The sequence below is a fragment of the Eucalyptus grandis genome, chromosome 11, assembly GCF_016545825.1.
Source record: "Eucalyptus grandis isolate ANBG69807.140 chromosome 11, ASM1654582v1, whole genome shotgun sequence".
NCBI lineage: Eukaryota > Viridiplantae > Streptophyta > Magnoliopsida > Myrtales > Myrtaceae > Eucalyptus > Eucalyptus grandis.
In genome coordinates, this window is record NC_052622.1 from 34,141,083 (window position 1) to 34,155,057 (window position 13,975).

General features: G+C 42.9%; 2 protein-coding genes and 1 pseudogene across 3 annotated transcripts; 1 reads left to right on the plus strand and 2 right to left on the minus strand.

Annotated features, from left to right (window-relative positions):
* The first annotated feature begins 660 nt into the window (after positions 1–660).
* Positions 661–4,291, plus strand: LOC104426216 (protein-L-isoaspartate O-methyltransferase 1). 2 transcript variants are annotated; one of them, XM_010039191.3, is made up of 4 exons: positions 661–827; positions 1,826–2,096; positions 2,685–2,849; positions 3,800–4,291. In XM_010039191.3, exons 1-4 carry the CDS (start codon positions 822–824, stop codon positions 4,048–4,050), a joined length of 693 nt encoding a protein of 230 aa, XP_010037493.1. In that variant the 5' UTR covers positions 661–821; the 3' UTR covers positions 4,051–4,291. The 2 variants fall into 2 exon arrangements, with proteins under 2 accessions (XP_010037493.1, XP_010037494.1); XM_010039192.3 differs by having other exon boundaries at positions 1,829–2,096.
* A 426-nt stretch (positions 4,292–4,717) lies between these two features.
* LOC104426217 (28 kDa ribonucleoprotein, chloroplastic) lies at positions 4,718–7,459 on the minus strand. Its single transcript, XM_010039197.3, has 4 exons — positions 6,930–7,459; positions 6,723–6,824; positions 5,444–5,725; positions 4,718–5,125 (listed from the first exon to the last, which is right to left on the minus strand). The coding sequence occupies exons 1-4, from the start codon at positions 7,374–7,376 to the stop codon at positions 5,060–5,062; spliced, it is 897 nt and encodes a 298-aa protein (XP_010037499.2). The 5' UTR covers positions 7,377–7,459; the 3' UTR covers positions 4,718–5,059.
* A 1,057-nt stretch (positions 7,460–8,516) lies between these two features.
* Positions 8,517–12,519, minus strand: LOC104427806 (annotated as a pseudogene).
* Between the last annotated feature and the right edge of the window lie 1,456 nt (positions 12,520–13,975).

Here is a 13,975-nt window from a genome sequence, read left to right on the forward strand (position 1 = left end):
TTCTTTATTCCTTTATTTTATATATATATTTGAAGAATCTCACTCCCCAAATGGGATTCGTGATTTTCTCAGGAAACTAGACAAATTTTTCATTGAGAAAACAAGTGATAGATGAGGCATTCATTCTTCACTTATCCCCCCTCACTTTCGCTCTAATTAACATAAAATTTTTCATGCCTATATTTCCCATTTCTCATAATTATTCAAAAATACTAAGTCCAAAAAGTAATGCTAGGTATAAAAAGATAGATAAGAAACTTAACATCATATTATAGAAAAAGCATGTCAGGTCATTCGTTATAATGATATGTGCATATATATCATTTTTTTTCCCTAAGTCTTGATATACATGGCACAATCAAAGAAAATATTAACGAGATTGAAACTTTTTTTATAAAACCATATTTCTCAAAAAGATCAAATTACAACGGATGTCAAATAAACCACGAAAACTGTCGCATTCCAAATTTTAATTCAAGTGAATCCCTAGTATCTTAAAATTCAAACCATATTTCTCAAATAGATCAAATCTTTACACACACATATATTTGTGTTATTGTTTTTTTTTTTTTGAACAGATATTTGTGTTATTGTTTAGTAATTTAAAAATTGTTCGGTTGCGTGTGGTAGAAATAGAGGCGTATGCTATGAACAGTGACATCGTTTAGGGCCTGGCGTGTATTTGCCGCGACCTGGTGCCCGTGTCCCCAAGAACTCTTCGAACTGTACTCTCGCCAATCGCCAACCCCCCCTCCCTCTCTCTCTCGCTCTCGCAGGTTCGATCCCTCGTCTTTCCAACGGGTAACCGCGCTTCCTCGCGCATGGAGGTGATTCTCTTTCCCTGGCTCCTCTGATTCGCGATCGTACCCGGCTGCGAATCGGGTCGCCCGGGTCGTCGCGCTCGATGTTGCTGACGCCCCCGCTAGTTCGCGCGCTAGTAATTCCCATCGCGAGAGACATAGGAAAGGGTGGATCGAGGTGAATATGGTCGAGTTCTTTGCATGTGGTGAGGTGGATAAGTCTTAGCTTCGCCTTTTTGAAATAAAGGGTCGGTTCCTGATGATTCCGTCCCGGTCAAGCAGCGTCGGCAGCTTAGTGGGTTTGTTAGTTTCAACTAGATGGTGAGGGATACAGTTCAAATAAATTTCATCTTTGTGGGTCATCAGAGGGAAAGAGAAAATTTTGAGCCTTTCCCGAAAATGAGGATGCACAGAGTATCCGATATTGGAGCAGATAATGAATCTTTCTGGCATAAATAGAGGAAAACTATCAGGTGGCTTTGAATATTGGATACATCCACTGGTAGAATTTTTTGGATGAAATCGGGACTATGCCTTTGATGTGCTGAATTTTGTTGGACGGATTTCATAATGTAGCCTCGATTAGTTACCTTAGCATTCAAGCCAGTGCTGAGGTCATGACCATTTATGTTGTAAGGTTGGGACTTGTGATTTGAGGGCATCGGTTGTAGCTTTGCACATGAATATGAAGATACAGTATAAGTTGTACTTAAAGCTTTCTTTGGCTTCTCTAGTCATCATACTTCACTGTAGGACTATGCAGGACAAGGTTCTCTACGTCAGAGAACTTGCTATATTACATCAGGTTGTTCTCCTTTAGATTGCGCCTATATTTTTGAAGTTCTCTTTAGAGAATTCTAGCATGTTGGAGCTCGTCCAGGATAACTGACGGTCTGTATTGTAGATACACTTTGATTTCTCACTGTCTCGCTCTTTAAATTGTTCGAATTTGCATTGGCTTGTGCTATCTGTTTCTTTTACTTGTATCGGACCATTATAAGGGAGGAATAAATTCTGTTTTGCAGCAGGTTTCGAGTGGAAATGGCATAGATAGGAACAAAGCAATGGTGGAGCAGTTGCAGCGCTATGGCATTTTTAATTCAAAGAAAGTTGCTGAAGCAATGGAGAAAGTTGATAGGGGTTTATTCGTTCCTGCTGGGACTCCAGCTTATGTTGACAGCCCCATGGCAATTGGGTACAACGTCACCATTTCTGCTCCTCATATGCATGCGATGTGCCTTCAGTTGCTGGAGAAGAATTTGCAGCCCGGCATGCATGCTCTAGATATTGGCTCAGGTTGTCATGTTAATCCTTTTTCGAGGGATCATGTCTACATTGATATGCATATACCTTCTCCACAATTTGTGCTTTCCTCTTTCATTTGTGGTCTCTTCCTGTAAATGCTTAAATCTATCGGAATTCAGATAGAGAGGAAAATAATCATGCCTGCTCACCTTAGTAATGATTCAGCTGACAATTCCCCCTTTTGTGACTTGCTGGAATTTTATAATTAGCACACCGTGAGAGCACAAATAGCAACTATCTGTTTGATAAACCCTTTTAATGTCCTCCCTGAGCAGTCCAAACAAATTAAACTAGATCTTTTCCCCTGTCCCCTTCTTGAATTCTTGATCTAGGGGTCTTATTAATCTGCTGCTGCACTCCAGGTCGAGGTTCAGAATGCTTGTTTCTGCTGAGCAAACTCATTTGATTGAAATTGCAACCGTCAGATCAATCTTTATTTACTTTTCTGTTACATTTGCAGAACTATCCAAATTGATACTGTCATGATTTTTTCCAAATCAATCAGAAGGAATCCTGCTCCAGTATTTTTATATTTCTTGTTGAACGGGAGGTTATGATCTCTAGTTCTCATTGTGTCAGGTACGGGCTATTTGACAGCATGCTTTGCACTGATGGTTGGACCAGAAGGTCGAGCTGTTGGTGTGGAACACATTCCTGAACTGGTTACTTCTTCAATCAAGAATATTGAAAAAAGTGAGGCAGCATCGTTGTTGAAACAAGGCTCCCTATCCATCAATGTTGGTGGTATGTGTCCACTAGCCAGTAATGCAATACCATCTTTCATGTTCGTGATAATGATAATGGGAAGTTAGAAAATAACTTGTATTTTTCTTGGTGACTAAGGTTGTGTGTCCGAAAGAAAGAAAATGGAAATCTGAGGGTGTTTATGTTGGTAAATATATTACAATAACAACTACTGGATCTGAAGGTTTTTGAAGAAAAAAAATTAACATAGTAGTATAGCACATTTCAAGAGTTTGAATCCTAACACGTCCAGCTGTTTTCTTTTACATCTTTTCCTTGTTAGTGTTCATCATCCTGGTTGTTGGATGTGCTACATCCATGTTTTGTGTTTCGCATGTGAGGCTCGATCTACAAGAGTGTTGAGAGATATGCTAAATATAGGGTTGTGAAACTGTTTCTTAGAAAGCAATTTTTCTGTTAGTTCATTGGATTAGCTTTAAGTGAATATGATTCAAGCATAGATTTGTTTGGATGTTGACTCTTACTGAAGAAGAGAATTTTTTGTATAGGCTCTCAGCTACTTGATGCAAAAGTGTGTGAATCTAACCATCGGCACTGGAATGTTGCAAAGTTTAAGGGGAAAACTGACTGCAGACATATCTTGAAAGTCCAACAACAACCAGACTCATAAAAGACCGGAAACTCTGAACTTTCTTTTGTTTCCTTTTCTGCCTAAGTTTACTAAACACTTGTTACTTTTCATGAAAATCCTTCGATTCAATCTCCTTTGCTTAAATGCAAAGTCTTTAAAGCTAAAGTGCTACCAAACTCGCCTTATTCTTCAATAAAATCTGTCATGGCATATTCATATTAAATGGTCTCAATTGCTTCAGTAAGTTCCATAACTTGCTAATCAGTAAGCAGTTGATTCGTGGACAAGAACTTGATAGATTGTGCTTGAATATCTTTCGTCTATTAATTGCTCATGATCCTACATTTTTACCTCTTAGATGGCAGACAAGGTTGGCCAGAGTTTGCTGCTTATGATGCCATTCATGTCGGGGCAGCTGCGAGAGAAATACCACAGCCACTTATTGACCAGTTGAAGCCGGGAGGGAGGATGGTGATTCCTGTAGGAAATGTATTTCAGGATTTAAAAGTGGTGGACAAGAACTTGGATGGAAGCCTGAGCATTCGGAATGAGACTTCTGTACGTTATGTTCCCCTCACGAGTAGAGACGCTCAGCTACGGGGCACTTGAGATTTGAATTGATATACAGCCCCGGCATCATCAGGCAGTACCAGGAGAGGCTGTTGTGATGAACTTCATGTACAGGTTCTCTGCCTGCCGGCCCTATTTGATGTTGTACCCTACTAGCTTGTGGGAGGTTGCACAGATGTTTATTGTTCATGGTAATATTGCATCCTATTGTTGTAAATTTCTCATGTATCAAGGACTACTGCAGAATAATGATATGCCGAGGAAATGCAGTTTGTACATGTGGGTTCTGGCACATATTGAAGTCATTTCATTAGTCAATACTCAGTGAAAAGTAAATGGCAGTGGTTTTGATGGACAATAAGATTTTTTTGGATATTCTTTCCTCTCTTCGGATGAATCTAAACTGAATTCACCATCTATACATTGGAAAGATCTAAATTGGTAACGACATGGTGCTCTGACCGTGACAACCACCTGTCTGAAATTACTCTCCAAGAGATGCTGTTCTTGTTTTAATCCCCTCTATTCCGAAACACAATATATGGAGGTTCGACCACTTGCATTTTCCAACTTCAGAAAGCCAGAAAAAGCCTCTTAAATTTTCTTAGTTAGGATCAGCAACCTGTAACCGTGACGCCAGAGAGCAAGAGTCGAGAGTATGCTCGTGGCTAATTACCAGGAATTGAGCTTTTATTGGTGTTGCCTATTGCAATAAAAATTGAACTTTTACTGTTAGAGAGAAATAGTCTCCACGACATCCAACAAATGAAAAGCGGCATTCCGCAACTAAATGAATCCTCCGTCACCGGAAGAATCCCTGAACATCTGTCCATAGTTCATCTTCCGATAAATAATTTCTGGTACCTGTCATCAGTTTCAGTACCTTGTACATCTTTTCTATTATGAACGAACAGTTTCTTTGTCTTACACCAGAGACTCTGCTTTGACAACAGTAAAAGACGAGATTATGCAAGGAAAAGACGGCATCTCAAAAGGCTCGACAAAGGAAAGAAGGCAGACAAAGCTTAAATAGTCTCCTCCTTTCGAGTTAAAAGGAGCTGCGTCTCGGTCTTGCCTCTGCGACATTTACCCTGATGGTTCTCCCATCCAAGCTCTGTAACACCAGGCGACACAAATGGTCAAAATAAATCCTAATTCTTTATTACTTTACAAGCAGTTTCTGAAGAGAAAAAAGGAAGCTAATCTTCCCGAAACTAGCGTAATGGCTTGTCTCCACCAGTCAGAATTAATAATAATAATAATTACTAGCAAGCAAGTTGACAAAACCACACGAGATATTTTCTAAAGCTGCTGTGTAAACAATGAGTCTGAAATAATTTGTACAGGTTTCTTCAACCATGACATCCACAGAACCACTTGGAGGAGCTTAGGTTAACCAGAAATGTGCAAAAAACAGGAAAGATAGCAGTACCTGTCTGTCAAGAGCGGCAATAGCGTCATTCATCTCAGTCTCAGATGCCATCAGCACAAAACCAAAACCACGAGAACGGCCAGTTTCCCTGTCATAAACAACCCGTGCATTTACCACCTTACCATATTCACTGAAAATTTGCTCCAGACGAGCATCATCCACACTCCATGGCAGGTTCCCAGCATACAATCTATATTCAACATCAAGAGCGCGAGGGAGGCGCTCCGCTCGTGATCCTTTTGGGGAAGCCTTATTGACGGTTAGAAGTCTACCATTTAAATCCTGCAGGCAAAGGTGATCGACCTTATTAGTATCAGAAATCAATAGAAATGCCCATTTTGAAATTTCCAAACATTTTGAGGGATGGCAATCTCAACTCTACATAAGATACAGGTAAAAGTTATCGTCGATATCAATCGACCTATCACCAATTTGGTTAGTCCTTTTCATCCATATCCAACCAAATAATGCTCATCAAAATCATTCACAAGATTCTCACGCCCATGAAGTAGCTATGAGCAAATTAGGAACACACGGCGCAAAAGAATAAATGTGCAGCTTGAATGGTCATTGACTCAGTACTAAGAGTTCAAGAATATAAGGCGCATCAACTAAAGGAATCTGGACAGAAAACACATAACCCAAGCTGCCAATACATAATATAGAATGTCATAATTCATAACAGGTTTTCAATGTACTTGATAAGAGAAATTAAACACCGACAATCAAGAGATTCCAATTGCAAAGTTTTGCTGGTTGAACAGAGCACCAAAGAAAACCAGAAAATTTGACAGAAATTCATCTCCTTCCCTCTTCCACCCACCCTTTTCATCTTGCCCTTAACAAGCCCCAACAACATCCCCACCCCTCCATAATGAAAAGGTGCACCATGAATTGATTAGGACATGTAAGTGGTGAAGCAACCCAATCACCTCCCCACGAAAGTGATTGTTATCAGAAAAATCAACTTCCCATTGAAATTCAATATCGCTTAATTTTGCATTAATACGGGTCATAAATCATTATTACCACACTTTCTCCATCAAAACATTCCCATAGCGGGCCAAGACACGCCAAATACACAGTCGTGGCCACGTAAGAAATGCGTGCACGTGCAGTTAAATCGATCTCCGATATTTTCGGAGGGATTTTCAGTTCGTCCTCGCAAAAGTACAATCTTTTTATATCTCAGCATATACATGACAATAATGATATGTAGCTGAACAAACCAAGCTCATCAGAACAGTAGAAACAAGCAAGGAAATATAGAGAAACTTACAAAGTGATGAAGCATTTCCACAGCCTTTTCTGCTTCTTCCACCGTACTCATTGTCACGAACCCGAACCCACGACTCTGATCAGTCTGCCTGTTATAGATAACCTGCCATACAATTCAAAAGAACGATAAACAGCCCCACTAAACGCCAAGATAAAAACACGAATCAAAACTCCACGAATTTCACAAAAAATCACTGAAAAGGCTCACCTCAGCAATCTCAACAGTTCCAGCTCGCTCAAACAACATGGCCAATTTCTCACTGTCAATATCAAAAGACAAATTCCCAACAAATATCTTCGCCTCCTCAGGCGGCTCGACAAAAGATCCCTCGAAAGTCCCATCTTCACCGCCATCTCCCTCGGCCTCGCTGGCCTCAACACCCGCGCCCTCTCCCTCGAGTTCGCTATGCTCTTGTTCTTCCTGCTCGGCGGCCCAGCCAGCCGTGCGCGCGACGAACGAGACGACGGAACGGTGGTGGGGCTCGAAGGAGGCCGGAGCGAGCGCGGAGCGAGAGCGAGAGAGGCGAAGGCTGAGGTGGTTGGAAGCGACTGGCAGGTACAGGCGAGGGCTGCCCAAGGCGGAGATGGAGCGAGAAGGGCTTGCGAACAAGGACGAATTGGTCGTCAACAAGGATTTCAACGCCGTCGTCGACATCTTCGCAACGACACTGGACGGAGAGAAGAGAAGAGGGGAGGGAGGGAGGGAGGGAGGAAGGGAGGGAGGGTTTTGAGGTTGAAGAAGATAAGGGTTTAATTCGAAGAGGAGAAATGACGCAGACAGAGACTTTTATATATGTCAGCCGGTTCAGTTCACAGACGGTGAGGCCGGTCCGGTCCGGGCCGGTCCGGCCTGGCCCGACTGATTGATATATCTTTTCGTTTTTTGAAAATTGACACTTCACAACAAAACATAAGCATATTAATATTGATTTTATAAGAAATTATGGATATATCACCCAAGTGATACTTCACAAACAGTTGGGCTAGACTGGTCTGGCTAATATATATATTTTCGTTTGAGAACTTACGTTCCACAACACATTACATCACGAGTATATTAATATTGGTTCTGAATGATGTCGATGGAGGAAGATGAACTCGGAGATTGACGTTTGTCTTCTTCCATGAAAAAAAGGGTCATAATTTTTGTTTTCAATAATTTTCCATTAAGTATTATGGAATGATTGAAATTTTTGGATTTAAATTGAAGAGAAGAGATATGAAAAAGAAACTATAAAAACGTCATTCGGTTAATCCTTTACTTTACATATAGTTGGTCCAAACCGGTCTATCCAGCTCGGCATAATTCATATATTTTTCTTTCTTAAAATCGACACTCCAAACACAATACAAGTATATTAATATCGATCTTGACAAATATCGGGAGATGAAGATAAATTTGGGTATCCATAGTCATTTCCTTTCACAAAAAATTTGTTGTGATATATACCAATATTTATTCATGAAGTTCCATGAATGACCTTATCAAAATTCTCATTTTAGGTAATTAGTAACCCTATGGTAAGATCTGGTGAAGCGATTTCTTACTATATGATGATAGTTACTCTCTCACCTAGCCTTAACTTTCATCATTAATTATGTCCAAAGATCATTAATCATAGCCTGTGTCCAGTGAGAATGTCTCTTATGGAATTTTGACAGAACTATAAGGGCGTTTATGATAATCGTAAATGTGCTTATGATAATCATTTTATTTCTCTGTTTTTTTATTTTTATTTTTCTTGCCAATCATCAACATAATCTTCTTGTACACAAGCATGCAAAACCCGCGACCTTATGTACAAATTCCATATGTGAATTTATGATTTAGATGTCTCGTCTCTTTCGGAAAATTGTACCTTCTAATTACATAAGCAAGAATGAGTCGATGCGCCGTCGTCCAAGAGAACAACCTCAGCATCCCAGAACCTGCATTGCATTCTTCTGGAAGCTTGAGGGTCAGCAACTTGTATTCCGCACTGTATGTGAACTCCGCTTCCTCCGCATCTACCTTGCACCACCTTGCCCTGCCGCTACAGTAAGCTCCGAACCGTCCGCACCCCCGCACCTTAATGTTCAACACGCGCCACGAAGGGTCCATCCTGTGCGCGAGCTCTTCCACAGCACCTCCTGGGTTGTACAAGTCAAGCAATCCAATCGGAGCGAAGTGAACATTCTGATCAAATACCTGTCCGAGTGCCCATGTGTATGTAGATTTTCGACAAATCAGGATTGTGATGCAAGAGCAGATGCACAGAAGGGAATAAAACTGCAGGGTCTTTGGTGATTTACCCTAATGGGTGATATGGTGTATATTTCGCAACATGAGGTTCGCAACCGCACTTCGAGAGAGTCTCTCTCTTCGACGGTACCGTAACTTAAGAGGTTGTTTGATCATTCAAGTAAAAGTGAGATTTCGGATGCAGGGTACAGACACGAGGACTTGAGCACTGGCCTGTATGGTAGGCATAAACCGCAGCCTCTTCTTCCCAATTCTCGCCAGCCATGTCTTCAAGAAACATGACGTCGAGAAGATGGACATGTCCCGAGGTAGGTGGTTGTATAGGCGCTGTGATGGGCTTCTCCTGATCTCCCTCTTTCATAGGCCACGGTCCCGCTCCTTGGCAATTAAGCACTCCCAGGATCCCGTTTAACCTGTTCAAGTTCCATATCTTCAGCAGACTAGAGATTGAAAACCGAAGACTTGTGAGAAGATGTTTCTATTGTAAAGGTGTACCGTAGCCGGTTCTACAGTATTGTCCTTACGGGCTTCTCATTTGTGATGCTGAATTTTTCTTTACCTTTTCTCCTCCATGACGGGGTCTTTGAGCAAGCAGTCTCGAGTGGGCCGGCCAGCACATCGAGCTTTCAGGTCAGACCCATCTGGTAGTACCAGCTTTCAGAGGATCTTGAAGTCGTGGTTTCCCGGCTTGTCACTGCATCGTATGATCATTGGCACAAGAACAGGATATTAACAAAACAAGTGGATTCATTGATGTCTTCTATGTCATGGTCCGCACCTTACATAGACTGCGCAACCACCTACTGCTCTCGCTGCAGCGTGGAACCCAGCTGTGTTATGTTTGCTCTGCATTTAACGTGGGAAATCAGAAATTTAAATCTGTAATCCTCACCAAGAAGCAGGTGAAGCTAATTACAAGAACAATAGTTGAATGTTGAAACTATCACGTTCTTCAATCACGCAGTCAATCACAAGAGAAGAAAGCCTACATGAAACATGTCCCAATCTGGAACCGCAATCTCTCCAAGAAGAAGACTGTTAAAAGACACCGAGGTGATGTGTAAGGTCTGAAATGTTGGTTCTCGAGGCATGAAATCCTCCGACGCCCTTGCAACTGAACTCTTCTTTGAACTGAACAGCTAATATAATTAATTAGAACTTGGATCAAAACTCACTACTTGAGCGCTGTGAACCATTGACGAGATCAGTGAGAATTCCCGCAGAGCTGTATTATGACTCATGCAGCAAATGACATCGTTTTCTTTGAAGTTCCTTGCAATAGATTGCTTAAGTGCTTCTTGATACTGCCTGGTCAAAGCAACTCGTCCACCGTATCCTTGTCCTAAGGTTTTCAATATATTCTGAACATCTACCTTCACTCCATCAGCACCGGATTTCGCCAAATAGCTATGGAGATCATCATAAAAATCCTGTATCCTCTGAGGGTCTATTAGCCCAACCCCATATTTCTCGAGGCTGTTCGTTGCAATGTCTCTAAGTTGCTGATATTTCCATCCAACTGAATCAGGTATGACCAATTTAGGGTTATACTTCTTCAATTTCTTGGATGATGGGTGTAAACCGCCCCAATAACCAGCCAAAGTGTGCCACATATATACAAATCTGCATGAACGAGCAAATGCCAATGATCTAAAACACACATATTTGGATCATCCTAACTGTTAAATTATATCTTGAGTTTAAACGTTTATAAAACGCGATTCGCTGAACTCGCGAAAGATTACAAAAGAGGAAATAAATAAAGAGCAGCAAAGTTTTGTTATTTGACGTGGTTGCATAGAAGGCCAAAGAAGCCGAAGATGTCATCCAAGGCCCAAACACATCAATATTTAGGAATTTTTTCTTTGGTCGATGAAGTCCCCTGCACGTAGAGTCTCCCACGTGAAACCAAAAGTGGGCCCAGGTCTCCTATTTCCTTTCTTGCATTGCGAATTCCTTTTGGTGTGAAGACTCGTGAACGGAAAGTGTGAGGCCCAAGGTCAAACCTTTGACCTTGGGCGCACACACACGTATAAAACAGAGACAAAGGCATAGGTTATTTTTACGTGGGGGCTGCTGAACGTACGAGCCGTGAGAAGTCGCACGCCGCCGAAGCAATAAGCCACATATTGAAGCGCCGTTTACTTTGAGGGTCGTGGGTGTTCTCTGTTTAAGAGATATGTCCGTAGGCGCTGGGTGCTTGATAGGATACGTTCGTAGGCGCTGGATGCTTGATAGCAGGTCTTCATGTTTGTCGCGACCTACCATCGGGGGGAGGGAGCAGGTTTAGGGGTATTGCCTAAAGGGGCTGACGGCCTAAGGCCCCGTGACAGCGCGAGCCTCCTCGCCCCATGCCGTGACGTTGGGATATTCTTAAGAAATTTTGCATAAAAGGAGTCGCCACTAGCCCTATTGGGGTCGCTAGAACCAAGTGAGGCGTGGGAGCGTGCCTCACTTCTTACGCAACCAGAGAATTTAGGTTCGGGGACTTGATTACACTAATTAACCAATTAGTGCCCTTTCGGTACCTAATCTTGTTCATTTTAACAAAATGATTTTTGGCAGGCAATTTGGATTGATTTCATATTTATCCACTAACATAGGAGGTGAGCATGCAGGTGCACAATCAATAAAGTAATAATTAGACCTACCAAGATCCTATTTGCCCTAAAATTAAACACGTGCAAATTAAACACAAAACATGCAAATTAAACACAAAACACGCAAATTAAACATACAATAAAACAACATACAAGAAAATGAAGGCTTAATTACAATAAAGCGGCAATACATAGCAATTCCTAACCAAACCCTATCATTTTTGGATTTTTCGAAATTTTTAATTTAATTTAATTTAATTTATTTAATTTTTTAATTTTTAATTTTTAATTTTTTTAAATTTTCTTTTTAAAAAAGTCGAATTTTTAATGTTTTCTGAGTTTTTTGAATTTTCGGAAAGTTTTTTGAATTTTTATTATTTTTCGAATTTTTTGATTTTTTTTTGAAAATTTTTGAATTCTTGAAATTTTTAATATATTTTTTATATTTAATATTATTATATTCGGATAAAGGGTTCGGATCAGGTAGATCCGATCCGGCCATTGACCCGACCCAAAACCAGATTTGCCCTTTCGGTTTGAAAAAGAAAATGAGATCTTTGATTAATTTTTTTCAGTTTGTTTTAGTTTTAGTTTTTTTTTTTTTTTTTTTTGGCTTCTCTTATGTTTTGTCTTTTCCCTGCACTATCGTCTTCATCCACGCTGCCTTCACCGAACGTCTGCCTCCCACGTCTTTTCCACCTTTCTATTATTATTTTTTTCATTTCTTTTCATTACTCTTTTTATTTCTTTTATTTCTTGTTTTTCTTTTAAGCTTTTTTAGGTCTTCTTCCCTGGTCTTCTCCACCTTCGCGTTTGCCCACTGCACGCCCGAAGCTTCTCTTCCAAAACATGGCCTCATCGAGATTCAGCCAAACAACAACGCTGCCCGGAACAACCGGCGACCCTTCCACCGCCGAACTTCCGTCGGCCACTAGTTGGCCGGAGATCGTCACCATCATCGGCCGAGCATGCCCTCCTCGGCCAAACACCGAACAAGCAACAACGACGATGGGAACGTAGCGAACGACCACACGACCGACGCCCAAGGTCACCCAACACCACCGGAATATCATAAAAGAGCGCGACACGCTCGGACAACTCGATTTCAGTCAAAGACAAAACCGCGGAGACTAGATCTCATTGTGGCATTCTATCAAACAGGCGGAGGGCGCTCCTGAATCACAAGGTTTCTAGCTCAACTAGGACTCGAACCCAAACCAAGACTCTCACCAACAAACAATAAAACATACAGCAACCAAAGAGGGAGTGAACAAGGCTGGAGTTCATGCAAACCAGTCGAACGTAAACTCCGGCGAGGGATGCACGGAACCGGGTGAAAACAGGGCGCAAGGAGGACGTACCGGGTCCAATTTGAGGACGTTGGCCGAGGGGTCGTCCGGCGGGACTCGCACGCAGCTGAAGCGACGACTGAAGCTCCCTTGCTCTCCCTTAGTGGCTTCCTCGCTCGGACTTCTTTTCCCTCTCGGTTTCTCTCCGGTTCCTTTCAGCTCCTCCTCGGCTCTCTCGGTTCCTCATAGTTCCAAAAGAAGGGCGTCGGGGAACCGGATTCCGTGCACTGTCGAGCCTCTCTTTGGCTCTTTACCCTCTCTCAAGTGCTTCTCTTGCTCCCCCTCTCACTCTCCAGCACCTCTTTTTTCCTCTGCTACGCCTGCTTTCTTTTCTCTCTATCTTCTGTTCTCGTTCTTTCTCCGTCTACTTCAGATCTGGGTTTCGGGGAAACGAGCGGCGGCTGGTGTGATCGGTGGCGGCACGGCTCGAGGGAGCGACACGGGCGAGGGGGGCTCAGAGCGGCAATGTCCGGCGGAGGAGGGCTCCGACTGCTGGCGCGGTGGTCGTCGCGGCTGCAGGTGCTGCAACGGCGTCACGGCTTCGAGCTGCTAGTGGTCGCTGCGGCGTCAGCGACGAAGCTGGTTGCAGGAGCGGTGGCAGCACGGCGAGGGGACTAGGAGCGGCGGCTCGGACGACCTCGGGTTGAGGCGACGAGGCCTCCCTTCTCGGATTCTTCCCCGACCCGATTTCTCTCCAGTCTCCTTCTTCCTAGTCACTCTTATGTTTTTCCTTCCATGCTTCCCCCCCCTCTCCACGTCTGTCTTCTCTCGTTTAATACCCGGCCGACAAGCGCGCATGGCCTCTGCGGCTGCCAGCTTGCCAGCCGAACTGCCCCCTCCGACTCGCGGATCATGCTGGTCGCCTGCAATCCCGATCCCCTGCTCCCGATCGCTGCTCCATTTTTCTGTTCTCTGCAGGTCTTTTTCAGCGAAGACTAGCAGGAGGGGGGAAGAAAGCTGGGCACGAGCCGAGCCGAGCCGAGGAGAAAGAAGAGGGAGATGGGCCGTGCGTGGGCCATGCGGGGGAGAAAAGAAGATGGGCCGCACAAGGGCCTGCGCGTGG